The 19560-nt window shown below is 38.4% G+C and overlaps 1 protein-coding gene across 3 annotated transcripts in view; it reads right to left on the bottom strand.

Annotated features, from left to right (window-relative positions):
* Positions 1-19560, bottom strand: part of MARK3 (microtubule affinity regulating kinase 3) — a 105321-nt gene that overhangs the window by 37254 nt on the left and 48507 nt on the right. For all 3 annotated transcript variants that reach the window (XM_007455605.1, XM_007455603.1, XM_007455604.1), the window contains exons 4-5: positions 5671-5719; positions 3642-3707 (exon numbers count right to left, since the gene is read on the bottom strand). In XM_007455605.1, the coding sequence (XP_007455667.1) occupies positions 3642-3707; positions 5671-5719 (115 nt within the window). The remainder of the gene's footprint in view (positions 1-3641; positions 3708-5670; positions 5720-19560) is intronic.

Consider the following 19560-nt stretch of genomic DNA (forward strand, 5'->3'; position numbering starts at 1 on the left):
TGCTGTTCTAAGTGAGAGGAGAAGCAGGGGAGAATATGAAATGACTGGCTTCTGGCTGCTAGAGGAAGAGGGTTAGGGCTGAGGAAGGGACTGGGAAACCGACTGGGACGAGCGCAATATTCAGGACGAGAGAGGGTGGGCGGGCCTAGAGTGGGAAATGGCAGTGGTGCTGACAAGTGGGGAGATTCAGGACACAGTGCAAAGGAAAAGCCAATAGAACTCACTGGTGGATGTCTAGGTGGTAGTGTACACAGTATTAATTCCTCGGGGAAGAGAAGTGACATTTCAAGGAACCTATCAGTACTGCCAATTGCTTACCAATTTGGAGTAAAGAACACCTCTGAAATCAACAAAGAGTACTAATTTAGCAAACTGGATATAAAATGTGTTTGGGGAAAAAATCACATTTACTTCATACAAATAAAGAATATTTCCATCAGCTTAGTGACAACAGTTAACTAAAATATTTTGATACTTAAAAAATGCTTAGTTTCAGGACAAATATTTTTGAGGAAAAGGTTATTCTGAACTGTACATTAATATCTCTGACTTAAACTTTTAGCCCTAACTTTGAATAAATTTTAAAATAATAAATGGGTATAAATATTTTCAAGTTATCACTGACTGCCTAATGATCTTTTAAAAGGAATTACCTATTGTTAATTTACACTACACAATTCATTTAACTATGATGAATTATAAAATTAAATGTCAGCTCAGTAAAATGTCAGTATTTTCTATGAGAATGACCTTTCTATTTGCAGAATAATATACTATGTCAAAACAAGTGGTTAAAAAGTGAAAACAAAGATGTGTGCATAACAGTTTTGACCTTTTAGAAAAACATAATGGATTAAACCCAGTAGTTGTAGAGTCACACAGATGAAGTCCAAGTCTGTCAATATAATTTTAAAATATTTTAAAATTCAAATGCAATATAAACCTGTTAAGAGATTTTGGAACCATAAACTCACAGTCACTAAGTTATAAACCAGAAATACAACCCAGATCTCTTATTTTTCCCCCTTATTAAAAATGCATTAACACTCAGATTAAGCAGCTGAATTGAAAACCTCTCAAGGCTATTATTTATTAGGAGAAAAAATTGCAAACAGTGGCTCTCCCTGCCCAGGTCACGGCCCATGTGGTTGATGAAAGGACACTGGACAGGACAGTTCAGAAAGCCCTTGGTTTTAGTTCAGGTCCTGCCACTATAACCAGAGATGAAACCACTGGCATAGAAAAACCATTCAGAGCTTTAGGTTCATCTGTAAAAATTAGGTAATTGCCCTGGATGACTTCTAAGATTCCTTCCAATTCTAAGATACCAAACTGAAAAATACGAGGCTGGGGAGGAGTAGGTAGCCATTTTTTAAAAAAATTTATTTATTTATTTAGGCTGCGTGGGGTCTTAGTTGTGGCATGCGGGCTTCTTGGTTGTGGCATGCAGACTCTTAGTTGCGGCATGCGAACTCTCAGCTGCGGCATGCATGTGGGATCTAGTTCCCCGACCAGGGATGGAACCTGGGCCCCCTGCATTGGGAGCACAGAGTCTTACCCACTGGACCACCAGGGAAGTCCCTAGGTAGCCAATTTAATGAAACGTTTGTTGTTCAAAATGGCAAACGTATCAACAATAAAACAGCTGCCCTGGAGATGGTGCTTTGTTGAGCTGATTAAAACAAATGGCCCAAGCCAATAAACCACCACCACCACCAATCAGTACTGTTATAATGCTAAGCAATGGCACCGAGCCCTCAAAGGAGGGCTGTGCTACCATGCCCAGTAAGAAGCTCAGAGACATGTAACTTATGAGGTCACACTGCCAATGACAGGAACTGGCTGGATTGACTCCATGTCTGTCTTTTCTGGAGTCCATCCTCCTCCTGGATGGACACTTCTCAGATTCTCAGATGTTTCTGACTTCTCCTACACAGAGCAATCTCTAGGACCCTGGTACCTAAAACAGACGGGAACGGAAAGCCGTGACTGACTGACCAATCAGTAGAGGCTATATGGTGTCAGAAGGCTGGGCTCCAGGCCTGGCAACATGACCACAGTGAGATTTCCCAGCCTCCATTTCCTCAAGGGTAAAAGCCCATCGCTCACTGCCTGGCCACATCACCGAGGCATTGTGAAAGTCAAAGGAGACCAGGTAAGAGAAAAAAGCACTTGTACACTGCAGTGGCTACACAAATGAAAAGATTATGAACCGTACGATGAGTAGATAGCATTCGAACTCCGTATAGACTTATGGTTCTACAATTAACCTTCAGCTCTTCCTACTGCTCAACTGTGAAAATCCCAACTAAATTCTCAAACCACACATTTAAAAGATGAAGCACACAACTAATAATGAATTAGGAGTATGAAAAAGTGGTGCCAGGGGTGTGCCTGCTCTGCCCACAACAGGTTTACAATCTTTTATTTAATGGTTAACTCACCACAGTGAGGCTGTGATTCAACTTTCTGTCTCCAGGTTCTGCATCCTGGATCAAAGTGCTAACAAAACAAAACTCTACTATAATCAAAACAATTTAATCTATACTGTAGAGTTAAATAGAGTATGTCTCCAGTAGTTTATAATTTCATTAATTCAGTTCAATTCTTATTTGCTGAGTATCTGCTATGTGCCAGGCACTATGCTAGAGACAGGGAACATACAAAGACAAACAAGAAAGCTTCTGCCTTTCACAAACAATGAAAACTCACACACAGTCCAAAAACTACAAGCATAGCCCATCCATAACCCTAAAATAAAAATCTTTGTAAAAGATAACAGCGATATACATTCATTTCATAAAAATGTCTACATGTATACAACCTTATAGGCAAATAATTACCAGTCCTTAATCTTTATTTTAGGGAAGTCTAACCATAAACACAGTGACCACCATTTCTGGCCTTGGGAAATGATGGACACCAATGACATAAAAATCTGATAAAGACATCCATCCAACATGCAGTACACATTTATTTCAAATAGGCTAATGCACTGATATTTTTGAAAATTCAAGTACTGGAACAAACAAAATGTGCTATATATACACAATGGAATATTATTCAACCTTGATAAGGAAAGAGATTCTGACACAGGCTACTAAATGGATGAACCTTAAGGACATTACGCTAAGTGAAACAGGAAGTCACAAAAGGACAAATATTGTATGATCCCACTCATATGAGGTCCCTAGAGTAGTCAAATTCATACAGAAAGAAAGCAGAATGGTGGTTGCCAGGGGCTGGGTGGAGGGAGGATGGGGAGTTACTGTTTAATGGAGACAGAGTTTCATTTTGGGAAAATGAAAAAGTTCTGAAGATGGATGATGATAATGGTTAACAATGTGAATGTACTTAATGCCACAGAACTATACACTTGAAATGGTTAAAACAGTAAATTTTATGTTATACCATAATAAAAAAAATCCAAGTATTTGCATATTATCAATTAATGATGTTAATAATGAAACACTTAATAGCAACCCACAGAACTGCTAGGAATCAGCCTTCCTGATTCTCATTCTAGTGTATTATGATTCTGAATGTTAAATGAAACTTTAACAATTATCCGTGTGGGCTGTGTGGTTGTGTATTCTTCTAAAACAGAAGAAAGAAAGAAAAACAATTTATAAATTTCTTACCTCCACTGGCGTACTCCATGATTAGGTAGAGTGTTTTGTCAGTTTCAATGACTTCGAATAACTTCACTAGGGGAGGGGAGAAGATACAGGAGAAAAAGAAACAAATGTCCATATGCACAGTACTATGTACATATAAACTATAACTACAAAAACTAACTTTTTCCTGTTAAAGATTTTAATAGCTGGCCCTCTAAAAAATTCTTTTCAGAAAATTTATAATATATTACAACAGCAGAAAAGACTTTATAAAAACATGGAATTCCATAAAAATAAACATAGTTTCTGGGTGCTCAAATGGTGTAACTTCAGGATGCACTCAGCAGTCTAGTGAAGTGTATCTGCTCTCATTTCATCCTCCTGTACTACGTCTATATCTGTTCTATTCCTAAAAGTGCAAGTCCATTCACTTGTCATTATGGCTTTAAGGATACATATAATTCCACTTGAGACTTCTGTTGCTTGGGAAACTTATCACAATTCTCAGAGAACAAGGTCCCTTTGTTTCTTTTCTTTTTCTTAAAGATGTATTTTATTTTATTTTATTTTATTTTTTTGGCTCTGCCATGCAGGATCTTAGCTCCCCGACCAGGGATCCAACCTGAGCCCCTGGCAGTGAGAGTGTGGAGTCCTAACCACTGGACTGCCAGGGAATTCCTAAGGAAGTTCCTTTGTTTCTATTCTAAACCAGAGATGTCAAAGTAGAAGGGATTATACTATAAATAATTGAAAAGAACTTTTTAAAAAGAATTATTTTCAATGGGTCAGTGTGACTACTATAGCAGTCTCTTGTTACAGATACAAATATTTCTATTACTAATTCATAAAACCATAACAAATCAATCAGAAATATAAAAATTTTAAATGAAACTGAAGTTAATCTCTTAAGCTATCAAATCACTATCGCCTGTATCTACTTTGGTAATACATACTTTACAATTAAATTTAGCAAAAAAGGGAGCAGGGAGGGAGAATGCTAATCTCTTATATTGTGGGTTATTTTCTGATGTTTAACACAAGAGTATTAGATCAAATAAAGTACCTTACACAGTACTGGATGTGTTTGTCGAACTGGTGAATAAAAGTATCATATCATTTTTAAGATGATATATGTTCAGGCTGTTAAGAAAAATTATTTAAAGAAATTTAAGGCATATATGCTGGTAAACCATCAACATATAAATAACAGCTTTCTAAAATTCCAATGCAAGGGGAATTCCCTGGCAGTCCAGTGGTTAGGACTCCTAGCTTCCACTGCAGGGGGCTGGGGTTCGATCCCTGGTCAGGGAACTAAGATCCTACAAACCACATGGCCCGGCCAAAAATAAATAAATAAAATAAAATAAAATAAAATAAAATAAAATAAAATAAAATAAAATAAAATTCCAATGCAAATACTGGCTCTTCTGCGTAAACTATTTTAATCCAATGGGAATTTAAATTTTTAGAAATTTATATTTTCAAAGATATGTCATTTAGTAGTAAGTATAGAGAATAATCAGGGTACACCGTAAGTAATTAAAAAACAAAACAAAAAGGTTTAAGTTAGCTAGTTCTTGGCAGTATTTTTTTGGTGGGAAGTTGGAATTTGAAATCCAGAGTTGGCTAGCTAGTTCCCTATTTCTTTTAAAATATGATTCAATGTACCAGTATTTTCTTAGGAACACAGCTAGAGCAGAAAGTTTTACACCTTTGAAAATCGTAACTCTAACTTACTATAATTCCCTCTTCTCTATCTATAAATTAAGTACAATTATGACATTTTCTAACATATTAAAAATTAGAAAATTATAATCTGATTACATATGTTTCTACTGAATTAAAGCTTTACATTAATCTTTTAACCTATCTTTAGTAATTTCAAAAACTTAACAAAAATGATCAATATATATATACATATATATTCTAAAAGTGTACCTGGGCTGGGAGAAGGGAAGAAATCTCCTGTCACTCCTGGAATATATGTTTAGCTTTATGACATACTTTCAAGAATGCATTTAGACCCAAAAGTATTTAAGAAAGCAGAAAGTACCTATGTTTGGATGATTTAAAATCTTCATTATTCTTACTTCTCTGAAGAGCTAAAAAACAAACACACACACAATTCCCCCAATACAGGTTATTAAACATTATATATATTTAATGAAGATATATTTATATTCCATGGATGCAATATAAATTTAAATTTTCTCTTAGATAATTGATTCACTGATAATAGTCCACATCTAAGAAATAGAAATCCAGGGTAATTATGAAGCAGTTTTGTTACCTAATACTAAATACTTTAACTTTATCTTACGAAAAAAGCAGAGGTCCCAGAAGAGGATGATATTTTGCTATTGTGAATTATACTCTGAAATATATTTTGCTATCTTGAACACAGAAATCAGGTTTAAACAGGAATAGCTTGTGATTAGACTTAGTGTGATTCAATAACTACCTAGGGGTTCTAATTCTGCAAATCAAAACTTGTATAGTCACAATGAACGGCATCATGATAATTCCAAGCAATTCTATAAGAAGATTTTGAATAAAACCACTTCAAGCTGACTACCCATCACACAGAATAAGGGGAAATAGTAAATTGTTGCACAAACACCTGCTGTGAGTTGAGAGGCAGGTCACAGCATTAGGGCCTGGGCTAATATGAGATTTCAGAAAATAACAGAATTTTACAGGTCATCTTATACAACCCTCCTGCAATCAAATGGAAACCAGAAAAAGAGGGAAAAAGATCTTCCAAGGTCCTACTATCTTTCCATGGGGAATATGGCCGGAACTAGTCTCCCAGCACCCAGTATACTATACAGCCTACAGGAGGCAAGGCTGGAATGTGGTTTGGGAAATGAGCAGCAGCTGGCTATGGGAAAAGGAAGTTGGGGCTCTCCCTGCACTTGTCCTTGTCCACCACGTCTGATCTAGAACTGAATCAGCAGCTAACAGCTGAAAGGCATGGTATCTGACCTACAGACAGCTCAGAGCTTAAAAACATGTAATCAAGATGAAGAGCCTTCCTGTCTAGAATACTGGATCATCCCTAAAGGCAGGAGCACTTTTATCTCCAACATAAATACTTCCTATTGCTGTTGTGGTCATTCCCACATTTTCTGTTCTGAGATGAGAAGATAGCCTCCCTGACAACCATTCAGGATTGAGTTCTTTCTTAATTTCCCTCTGTCAAGCTAACACAGGAATCTCGTTTTTCCAATCCATCACAGTTGGACTTGTAGCTATAATTTGAACCTCCCAGTTATTTCTACAAATGCTAAATTAGAAGAGCGCCAAGTTGGGTATCATACTAACACAGCTTAGGACACTGCATTTAGAATGAAACCCTGACCACGGCCATGGCAGCCTCTGCCTACCCTCCAACCTCAGCTCCAGCCACCCTGACTTCTCTCAGATATTAGAACATACTAAGCTCTTTCCTTCCTTAGAGTCTTTTTTCCTTTTCACCCTTCAAGACTCAGGCAGATTCTCTAAAAACCTCATCTAAGTAGGTCTCCTTTGTTTTACATCATAGCAATCTGTTTACTTCCTTCCTAGACTGTCTTTCAAGTTGTGATAATACATTTCTGTTTACCAGTTCACTGTTGTGTCTGTCCTCATCCACAGTGAGCACGTCGGTCTCCCTTCACTACTGCATCCTTGAAACCAAGCCTGGCCCACAACAGGAACTCATTTGTTTGACAAATGCCTGCAGGAAAGTACTAACTACCAAGAAGTGTGGTCTGAGCCAGGCTCTTTAGCATTCTAATGACCACACTGCTTTGAAATCCTGAGCAGCAGAATGCCTATTACAGGGTTGTCGTAGTTTTGCTGGCGAGAGAGGTCAAATGAAAGCGATTGTTTTTTAAATCCCTACTAGCAGTGCAGCACTAAAACATCAGAGCTAAAGTGATTAGAACCAAAGAGCAGGAAAAAAAAATGTAATACTATAGGGATTCAAGGGAGGGAGAGCTCACTTATGTCTGAGGTAGTGGGCACCATGGAGGTAACTGGATTTATGCAGTTGAAAATGGGCTGGCTAAGTGTGCTCCATATATGTGAGCAGAGACAGGGAGGTGCAACCAATTAAGACTATTTAAAGAAGACCAAGTGATCCATCTGGCAGAGCAGTGGGTTTCCAAGTGTGGGCTTCAGGCCACCAGCATCAGAATCATTAGGGTGTTTGTGCAAACTGTAGGTTCCTGGGCTCTATCCATCAGTAGATCTGAAATGGGCCTTGAGAATCTCACCTTTCAACCACCACCCCAGGTGCGGTGGTTTTCAAACAGGTCCACAAATCCTTTGACAATCCTCCCCTCAAAAGGCAGAACTTAATACCCCTCCCTTTGTGTGTGGACTGCACTGAGTGACTTGCTTCTAATGAACAGAGTAAGGCAGAGGCAATGGTGAGGGGACTTCAGAGACTCCCTCCTTGCTCTCACAGATCACTTCCTTGCATGTCGTGAGCACACTGAACACCTCAATGGACAGGCTCAGATGGCAAGGAAATGAGGACTCATACCCACAGCTGGTGAGGAACTGCAGGCCCTAGACAAGAGCCAGGTGAGAGGGCCTTTTGGAAGCGGATACACCAGCCCCAATCAAATCTTTGGATGCTGCATCTGTGGCTCTCACCCAAAATCTCTTGAGAGCACCTGAGCCAGAACCATCAAACTAAGTCACTCCCAAACACATGACTCACAGAAACTGTGAGATGACACATGGCTCTAAGCTGCTAAGTTTTGGAGTAATTTTTAGAGAGTAGTAGTACACTACTGGTAACACTGAAGTTTGAAACCCCCTGAGTTACATACAGTAGAGGTCACACCAAGGGCTGCGTTGTGAAAACAGAGGAAAGGTGAGTGGCACCAGATAGAAGGATGAATAGTACAAGCTTACGCTGTAGAAAGAATAGCCAAAGGTTCCCTAGCAGGATAGTGTCAGGGTATTACCAAAATAACTTTACATATCTGCCTCTATCAGAATTATACATCAGGTAGAGATGAGTTCATAAACTCTATACCAAGTTAATCAAAGGGGGTGGGGAGAGGAAGCAAAAAGCTAATAGTGATCAAGTGTCACCTCTGTCTGAAGCTCAGCACTAGATGCTTCACGTCTATGATCCTCTCTGACTTAATTTTCACAACTCTGTCAGGTGACTACGGTCATCTCCAATGTACAGGAGAGGAGGACTAAGAAAGTTAAGAAACTCGATCAGGTTCTCTCAGCTAACACGTGCCGGAGTCCAGAGTCTGAGGTGTCTGACTCCAGAGTCCACACTCATCTCATGAGTCCAAGCAGCCACCTTTGAAATGTACAAGTAAAACAACTGACAGATTACAAGCTGGCAATACAGAAAATCCAGAGCAACAGGTGGGTACTGGCAAAGAATTTTTTTAAAAGTTGACAATTTGCATATATGGTTAAAATGCCAGAGATTTCATTTATTTGTATCAACTGTGAACCTGATAGCTGAAGATAAATTTGGATATAAATAATTTATTGAAAAGAAAACATGAACTTTAAGCAAAGTCCCTACTAGGATTGTACAACATTTTTTTAAAAGTTTTGCTACTATAAAAGGACATTTAAATAAGACGTTCACCTATTTCTACTATCTTATTTCTCTACATTCCCTTTCAACCTTATGCAGATGCTAGTTGTAAAAAATAAAATGAAATAACAGAAATGTGTAAAGTGAAAGAGTTCTCTCCTCATCGACTAATCTCTACCCTCTACACATCTTCCCATTTTTATGTCCTTTAGGAACTGGTAGACAGGAGAACAAACATCTCTAAAGGCAAAGACGTGGACCCTGGTGACGAGAACACTAAACACACTAAGCCTACAGTACTACAGAGTAAAGAAATGTCCCCAAAGCCTGTACTGAGGATGTACAGGAATTATCCTTGGGAAAAAACAATTTTACCAATTGATATAAAAATAAAATGAGCATTTAAGAGACAGCATAGGGTAGGGTGAGATGTTATCATAGTCATCAAACTGTGATCTAAATCATCATGACCAAAGTGTTCAGACTTGCTTCTCCAGGTATATACGTATGAGACAGAATGAACAGGCCAAAGGTTGAGAGCCTGTGCTTTTCATGGCAGCTGAGTGACACGCTGGATGACAACTCATGTATTACAAATAATGGACAGGAATACAATCGCCAACCTTTTCTTTACTAGGAAAGAGGTGAACTGTAAATCAAGATTGTGAGTAATTATTAGCTGCCTTGGATGAAGAGAAGGAGATACAGGTAAGAAGCATTCAGGGGATAAGGGAGAGGGAGGCAGAGTTGAAGCTGACACCCAAGTTTGTGAATCTGGGTGCCACTCTGAGACAGAGAAGACTCAAGCTGCAGCGAGTCTGGCTTTGGACATGCCACGTGAGGGGCAGTTAAGTGAGGATACTGAAAGCATAGCATGGTACTTGGTATTTGGGTCTGAAGCTCAGGAAAGAAATCTGGGCTAGAGATAAATTCTGTAGAATTATTAGCATAGGGATAGTATCCTTGGAAGGAAATGACACCGCCCAACTATAAAATGAAAAAAACAGAATCATCAATGAGCAAGCATTTCAGAGAGAAGAGAGCTGAGGCCCACAGTGGAGACTTGGAAGAGGCAGCCAGAGTGACAGAATGAAATCCAGACACTAGAATCTAATGCCTACCACAGACATACAAGTGGGGCCACAAACCTCTGTTTGTAACCAGCTTCCCAGACCCTGGAACATCTCTGGGGTACTTCATGAAGGAAAGAGAGAAGGATGATGTACCTGCTTTTTCCTCATTATGTCCCTTTGTCTCACTCACCACACTGATCACAGCACCTCTGCTGAACAAAAGAACAATCAAAGACCCTCTCAGACAAAACTGAGGGAGAGAGCCTGGCAAAAGCCCAAAGAGTTCGTGGAGAAGGAACTGTCAAAATGCTCTGATGTGAAAAAGAAAGAAAAAAAATGTCTTTGCTTCTCTATAAACAGAATACCTCTAGAAGGACAAATAGAAACTGATGCCACTGGTGGTCCCAGGGCAGGGACCTGGATGGATGGAAGTCAAGGAGTAGATGAAGACTTTGCCTTCTATACTTTTATCTGTCCTTTGAACTCTGAATCACAACTGTAGTATCTATCTCCTCTCCTCCAATTAATTTGAATTTTAAGAAAAAGATGGAGAATGAACAAAGAAAAGTGTTTTTTGACAAAAGGGGAATTCCTGAAAAAGAAAACTGCTGTATTCTGAGGACTGTTAACAAGAAGAGAGTTTACTATTCCTTTTCATAGTCTGGGCCAAGGCTGCTGATGGGTGAAAGGCAGACAAGTCTTCCAGGAAATATCTTTAAAGTCCAGCAAATATGATAGCCAGCACAGTAAGGCAAAACTTAAGGAGCTTAAAGAAAGTTTAGTTACTCTCAGAACCACCCTAACATTAAAATAAACAACAGAATAAGAAAGTTAACAAATAACAGAGAAGATAAGAGCACTATTAAACACCATTTGTTTAACACTAGGCAAAGGCAGTGACCTATCTCCTACCCAGGAAGAGCTGTCTATAGATGGGGGGAGATACATATGTGTGGGTGTACTACAGTGTAATTAACCAGAATTTTACTGATATCATGTAGGTTATCCCTAACTTTTTGCTGTTGTAACATTACAATGAGCATCCTTGTATGTATATATACATCCTCATACACTTATGCAAATATACTGGCAGAGTAGATTGGGGGGCCAAAGGGCACACATGCTTTTAAAATTTTGTTAGTGCTATATTACTCTCTAAATGTATATTAATTTAAACTATGTCAGCAATAACAGAGTTCCTGATTCTCTACACTCTTGCCAACAATATGTATTATCAGTTTTTTGCAAATCTGGTGGAAAAATGTTATCTTTTCGGATGTTAAACATTTTTTACTTGAATACTGACCATCTGTCCTACTAATTGCCTGAGTGTATCTTTTGACTATTTTCTATTAGGTTATATACTCCTGTTTCTCCTCGATTTGCAAGACCTTTTTTTTTTTTTTTTTTTTTTTTTAAATAATTTTACTTAATTAACCATAAATTTACAAATTATGAGATTAATTTATAAAAAACAAATTCACTTTTTAGCTCATTTGACTTAACATTTGTTAAAATTAACTTCACCTTAAAAAATATCCCTTAATCAGATTTTCCTTTGTAGTTGTTTAATTCCCATCTAGCATTGTAAGATTAGCCAATTTTCTGCATTTTAGACATTAAAGATATACAACTTGATAGTAATCAATCATGAAATAGTTATTAAGCTTTTAATACATGCTTAGCACCAAGCAAAATGCCATGAGATAGAAGGAAGCATATGGTACACATTCTCCAGCACTTTGAAATCTACTGAACTATACAAGATGGTCCATAATTGAGTGCTGAATTTTGCAGATCAAACTAAGAATTCTGCATGTAGTTTAAAAATGACACGACCCTCACAACTCCCGTGGAAGAAAAGTAAAGTATCCATCATGTCATGAAAGATCATAAAATTGGTCCCTGATTTTCTTGTATCAGATGGAGACTTTAAAATGTGTGACATAAAGAACAGAATAACATCAATCAGTAATAAACATGCCTGTAGATTTTAGGCTTCCGTTAAACATAATCGGACAAGGTAAGCTGCTTTCAGGCTAAATACTGTTCTCTCTTTGCTTCCTCTTCTGCCCCTGGATTATTCTTAGCCCTCTGGTCTATTGTGATTCGCCAAGATTTCTCTTGTACTGCTACTACTGCTCATTAATCCACGTTTGGAATCCCTTTCACCCTCTTCTCGATTTCTCCTTTCTTGCCTTTTTGCCTCATTTCATTATTTGCCAACATAGTGAAACAGCTTCATTAAGATGAAGACACTTAGAGGGACTAATTTAACTTTCTGCCTATCATGGCCACGGACTAAGTCACTTGCCACTTAATGGAAGACCCAAGTTTTGTCTTTAAGCTGATGACTGAAAATATCCACTGAATTCCTGGCCTTGAGACTCTTTTCCTATTCACTTGCTCATGATTTTTCTTTAACCTCTGGTACCTCAGCTTCCCCATCTGGGGTTTTAAAACTCTGTCTCCGCTTTCCTTTTTTTTTTTTTTTAATTTATTTATTTGGTTGCACCATGTCTTAGTTGTGGCATGCGGGATCTTTTAATTCTTTTAGTTGTAGCATGTGGGATCTAGTTCCCCGACCAGGGATCAAACCCGGGCCCCCTACATTGGGAGTGCAGAGCCTTAGCCACTGGACCACCAGGGAAGTCCCTGTCCCTGCTTTCTTTCTGTTTGTTTGTTTTTTTTTTTTTTAGCTTGAACTATGAACATTGATTTCTCACAATTTTGGAGGATGGCAAGTCCAAGATCAAGGCGCTTGCAGATTCAGTGTCTGATGAGGACCAACTTCCTGGTTCATAGACTGCTGTCTTCTCACTGTCACTTTCACTTCTCCCATGCTCTTTCCTAGCTATATGTGAGATGCATGTGTAGTGAACAGGGTTCTCATTTCAATACGTCCCTGCTTTCTTTGAAAACGTTTTATTGTAAAATGTTTGATCAATGCAAAAGAATATATGGAGCATACATGTAAGTTTTACAGCTTGATGATGAAAGGATCGCATGTGGATCTACCTTTCCAACTGAAGAACTTGAACATCACCATGAACAGTGAAGCTTCTCCCCCCGCATCCTTCTCTGAGCAGATGTCCTCACAACTCTCCTGTTACGCGGATCAAGTCCCTTTCCCCCCACTTATTTACCACCATATGTATGTATTCCTTGCTTTTTTCTCCTTCAACAAAATGTTTCTGAGATTCTGCGGATCAAGTCCCTTTCCCCCCACTTATTTACCACCATATGTATGTATTCCTTGCTTTTTTCTCCTTCAACAAAATGTTTCTGAGATTCAGCCGTATGGATCCATGTAGCTGTTCTATTAGGTTATATACTCCTGTTTCTCCTCGATTTGCAAGACCTTTTATATAGTATGGAAATAAGACCTTTGTCTGCCATAGCAGAAAATGTTGGGTCCTTACTCAAATTCACCCTCTTTGCTGACTTTCATGAGCAATCCTTTCAATTTTTTAAGCTATTTCATCTATTGTTTACTGCATATTTCTAAAATGCCAGATTATATTGCTTCCTTGATTTTCCATTTTAGACACTGTCTTGTGACTCCCACTTTGGATTTAACTTTTGTAAACCCTTCCAAACACAGACTTATGCTCCCCCTCTCCATCCTCTTCATGAGGTTCTATTACAGTTTTGGCTAAATAAATATTATGTTTAATTTTTATTGCTAAAAGCAGTACATATAGTTTTAAAAGTTGAACTGTGTAATGTAATATATCTCTCCACCCTCAACCCTTGTTCATAATGTCAAGCACTTTCAACTCAGGTATTTGCTGCCTTACTTTCTCTTTTTTTAATATATATATATTTTTTGACATGGACCATTTTAAAGTCTTTATTGAATTTGTTACAATATTGCTTCTGTTTCATGTTTTGGTTTATTGGCCACAAGGCATGTGGGATCTTAGCTCCCCGACCAGGGATCAAACACGCACCCCGTGCATTGCAAAGCAAAGTCTTAACCACTGGACCGCCAGGGAAGTCCCTGCTACCTTACTTCTGAATAGCATGCTTGTGCTGTTATTCTATGATTTCTTAGCCCCTCCCCCTGATATTAGCTATTTTCTTAGTATTGGCAGTGAAGATTTAGCTCTCTTACATCCTGTCCCCCACCCCACATCCCTTCCCACCTTCCTCCTGATCAGTTACCATAATATTTGGCTAAAGTATTCAGTTTACATTATATAAATATTCTTTATAGCCACACTAGGAATGCATTTCCATTTTTTTTATTTATCAAAAATGTTTCTGATTTCCTTTGAGCTAATGACTGTCTCGGTTATTTTGTTCACTTAGGTTTTCTATGTATGTCTCACTTTACTAATTCACCCTTAAACTTTGTAACAGAAGTGTATATCTCCTCTCAAATACTTGCAAATAGTCACGTTTTCTTTCTTTCCCCCCCCCTGGAAATATGCATATTCTGGAAGCCTCTGTCCTGCTCTCAAGGCCTGCTGTGTTGGATTTCCTGTTCTAGACCCTATGCTCTTCTCTTTTTTACTACTGTCCCCCGTTGTGGTGAAATATCCCACCAACAGCTCCTGAGGAAGGACAAGTGTATGATTAAAACCTTGCAAGAATGTTGTGATTCTATCTTCACATTTGATTGACATTTTGGCTGGGTAAAGAATTCTAGGTCAGGACTTCCCTGGTGGCACAGTGGTTAAGAATCCGCCTGCCAACACAGGGGATGTGGGTTCGAGCCCTGGTCCAGGAAGATCCCACATGCCACGGAGCAACCAAGCCCGTGCGCCACAACTACTGAGCCTTTACTCTAGAGCTTGCAAGCCACAACTACTGAGCCCACATGCCACAACTACTGAAGCCCACACGCCTAGAGCCTGTGCTCTGCAACAAGAGAAACCACCACAATGAGAAGCCAGAGCACCGCAACCAAGAGTAGCCCCTGCTCACTGCAAGCAGAGAAAGCCTGCACACAGCAACGAAGACCCAAAAGCAGCCAAAAATAAACAAAAAAAAAAAAAAAAAAAAAAAAAAAATTCTAGGCAGGTCATAATTGTTTTCTCTCAGAAATGCACCCCCCCGTTTTAATGAGATATAATTGACATAGAATACTGTGTAAGTCTAAGGTTGTACAATGTGATGATTTGATACACATATATATTGTGAAATCTTTACCACAGCAAAGTTAGCTAACACACCCCTCACCTCACATAATTACCATTTTGTTGTTGTTTTCGTTGTGGTGAGAACATTTAAGGTCCACTATCACGGCAACTTTCAAGTACACAGTACTTGCTAACCATAGTCACCACGCTGTACAATAGATCCCTGGAACTTTCCATCTTGTAACTGGAAGTTTGTACCCTTTGACCAACAGCTCCCCATTTCCCTCAACACCCCCATCCCCTGGCAACCACCATCTACTCTCTGTTTTTATAAGTTCAATTTTTTTAAAGATTCCACATATAACTGATATCACAGAGTATTTATCTGATTTAACTTAGCATAATGCCCTCAAGGTCCATCCATGTTGTCACAAAGAGCAGGATTTCCATTTTTACAGCTGAATAATATTCCTATTATTATAGGTTAGAATATATAATAATACTCCTCATACTTTCCTTACCCATTCATCTGTCAATGAACGCTAGGTTGTTTCCCTAGCTTGGCTATTAGAGTATACAATGCAATGAACATGGGATCTCAGATATCTCTGAGATAGTAACTGCATTTCCTGTGGATATACACCCAGAAGTGTATATGGTAGCTCTAATTTTAATTTTTTGAGAAACTTCCATACTGTTTTCCAAAGTAGTTGTACCAATCTACATTACTACCAACAGTACACAAGGTTTCCCATTTCTGTACACCTTTGTCAGCATTTATCTCTTGTCTTTTTGATAACAACCATTCTAACAGGTTGAGGTGATATCTCACTGCAGTTTCGATTTGCATTCCCTTGATGGTTAGTGATGTTGAACACCTTTTCATGCACTTGTCAGCTATTTGAATGTCTTCGTTGGAAAAATGTCTATTCAGATCCTTTGTTGCTTTTTAATTTTTAATTTTTTGCTGTATGCGGGCCTCTCACTGCTGTGGCCTCTCCCATTGCAGAGCATAGGCTCCGGAAGCACAGGCTCAGCGGCCATGGCTCACGGGCCCAGCCGCTCCACAGCATGTGGGATCTTCCCGGACCGGGGAATGAACCCGTGTCCCCTGCATCAGCAGGCGGACTCTCAACCACTGCGCCACCAGGGAAGCCCTGTTGCTTTTAAAATTGGATTATTTGGGGTTTTATTTGCTACTGGTTGTAGGAGTTCCTTTTCTCCCATTTTGTAGGCTGCCTTTTCATTTTGTTGACTGTTTGTTTTTTTTTGCTGTGAAGTTTTTTGTAGTCCCACTTTTTTGGCTTGTGATTTTGGTGTCATATTAAAAAAAAAAAGGTCATTGCTAAGAACAATGTAAAGGAGCTTTTTCCCACTGTTTTCTTCCACGAGCTTTATGGTTTCATATCTTCCATTTAAATCCTTAATCCATGAGTTAGTTTTTGTGCATGGTATAAGACAGGGGTCCAGTTTCATTCTTTTACACATGAATATCCAGTTCTCTCAGAATTTTAAAGGCCTCGATCCATTTCCTTCCAGCTTACAGTGGTGTGGAATGGTATGATGACATTCTGCTACAATTCTTTGTGACCTATTTTTTCCTCTTCCTTCTCTTTAATTTTGATGTATTTAAATTTTAATATACCACAGATTCAGTCTCTGTGGTACATTAGCATTCAGTCCAGATATATTGCGGGTCTTTTGTCATTTACTGTATTGGGCACTGAGCCTTTCAATCTGGAAATTCAGGTCCTACAGTTCTGGGAAATCACCTTCTGTTAGTCTTTGATAATCTCCCCTCCTATCCCCAGTTCTTTTTACACCTCTTTACCAGAAACTAGACCTCCTAGATGGTACCCCAATTTCACATGGTATCTTTCTTAATTTTCATCTCTATGAACTTCTGTAATACTTTCTGAGAGCTTTCCTTGACTTTATTTTCCAACCCTTTTATTGAATTTCTTTCCAATACCATAAATTACCCTCTCCCCAACAGTCCTTTCTCAATGCACCATGTTCTTCTGTCATGAATATAATGGTCATTATTGCATTCTGTCTCCCTCTTTTTAAAATCTTTGAAAACGTAATTATAGTGTTGTTGTTGTTTTTTTTAAAGTAGCTGAGTTTCCTCTTCCAGTGTTCCTTTCTCTTTCTTATTCTTGTTTGTTTTAGTTTCCAGTTATCCTCAAATATCTGGAGATTCTTGGCTGTCCTCCCATATTTAAGAGAGGCACCAAAATGCTGGACTAAACGTTATATATATAAAAGCTGGACCATAGGATGACCGGGCAAAGATTAAGTAGATTCACTGAAAGACAATAATGTCTCTATCTATATTTTCATTTAACTCAATTTTCCTGGAGAAGAATCCTCCAATCTCCTTTTCAGGCAACACATGAAGGGCTAAAGAGTTCTGGGAGGCAAGCAAGGAGAGGGAAGACAGAAAGAGTATCTCACCACTCAGCGGGCCCCTGTTTTTAGTATGGGGTCCCCAAGTCTAGATGCTCTTCAATTCTACCTCTTCAGAAAATAAACTGCCCAATTTCTACTGGGGCAGAGAAGGGCGGGTTGCCTGAAGGTGATATGAGGCCCAGTTAAACATTTTAAGCCAATCCTGTTTCCAGTTCTACGTGTACCTCCACCCACAAAAGAAGCTAACAGAACTCATCCTTAAACTTGCTGAATTCTGTGGCATGACTCAGCATGATTTTTGCTGGCACCAGCCTATCTATTCCCACCCCTAAGTGTACCCTTAGGGATTGGTTTCAGTTCACTATAATTTGCTAAGTCTATTACATGAAAAAATATATATAATAGTGTACACACACACACACACACACACACACAACTATTCATCCATCTGCTTTCCATCTGGCAAACTAGGTTTAATTCTTTGTCTGCCAGTCTTCTCTATTTTTGACACTCCTTTTTAATTCCTTTACTACTATTTAGCGAGTGGGAGGAAGGAGCAAAGATAAATGTACTAATGTTTAACTGGAAGTCCTATATGCTAATACTTTAATTCTGAATTTTTGAATGGATGTTGCAAGTGAGATTGAACTATAGTTTTCTTCCCTGTTTCTAATACATTTTGATAGCCATGTATGTGAATTCCAGAGAAGAATTTGGAAGCTTCCCTTCAAGATCTATTCACTGAAGGTTTCAAAGAAGCCAATCATGAAATTCTGCATATGGCAATCTGAGGTGGCAGCTGGCCTTTTTACCACTATTCAATTTCTTCTGTAGTTACTGATGCATTTAGATTCTTTTGTAGAGTTAATTTTGATAAGTTACATTTTCCTAGAAAATTATCCATTTTTTAGGTGTTCTAGTTGATTTGCAGAAAAGGTTCTCTCATAATAATTTTAATTCTTCTCTATCTGGTCTTTTCCCTGCCCCTCATTTCATACTCATACTTTGTGTTGTCTCTCCCTATCCCCTGGATTAAGTAACTAGTGGTTTATCTATTTTACTGCCTCCCTTCTCATCCCCCTCTCAAAAAAAAACCCAAAAAAACCCCAAAAAGCTCTAGATCATTTTGATTGTTTTTCCAATTCACTAATTTCTGCCCTTTGTAAGTTCCTTACATTATTCTTCGTTCCTGAGATTTATTTTGTTCTCTTCTCTAACTTGTTAGTTGAATATTTAATGTATTGTCATTTTTTGTTTAATAATGTGTTTAAGGTTTCAAATTTACTTGAACACCAAAAGCAGTATTCTATAGATTCGGATACACAGTGTTACTTTCTAGATACACTGCAATTTTGGTTTGCATTTTCTCTTTGACCCCATGAATTCAAAGAGTGTTTTCAAGTCCCACATGCTTGTACTTTTTGTTTGTTTCTATTTTTATTGGTTTCTATTTTTATTGCTTGTTCAGAAAATGTAGCCTGGAAAGATCTCTTAGTCAGGCTTATTAATCATATTAACTGTTTATAGTTGCGTAAGTTATGCATTGCCCAACAGTGAGGAAATCATTTACGCTGCAATCATCATAGATTTGACTGGCACAGAGCTGTAATGCTTTTTTAAAACATGCACAAATGTGTGGAACTTCCCTGGCAGTCCAGTGGTTAAGACTCCGTGCTTCCACTGCAGGGGGCACGGGTTTGATCCCTGGTCAGGGAACTAAGATCCAGCATGCCACATGGTGTGGTCAAAAAAAAAACATAAAAAAAAATTAATTCATTAAATTAAAAATGCGCAATTTGTAATATGGG

The sequence above is a fragment of the Lipotes vexillifer genome, unplaced genomic scaffold (genome assembly GCF_000442215.2).
Source record: "Lipotes vexillifer unplaced genomic scaffold, Lipotes_vexillifer_v1.1 scaffold584, whole genome shotgun sequence".
NCBI lineage: Eukaryota > Metazoa > Chordata > Mammalia > Artiodactyla > Lipotidae > Lipotes > Lipotes vexillifer.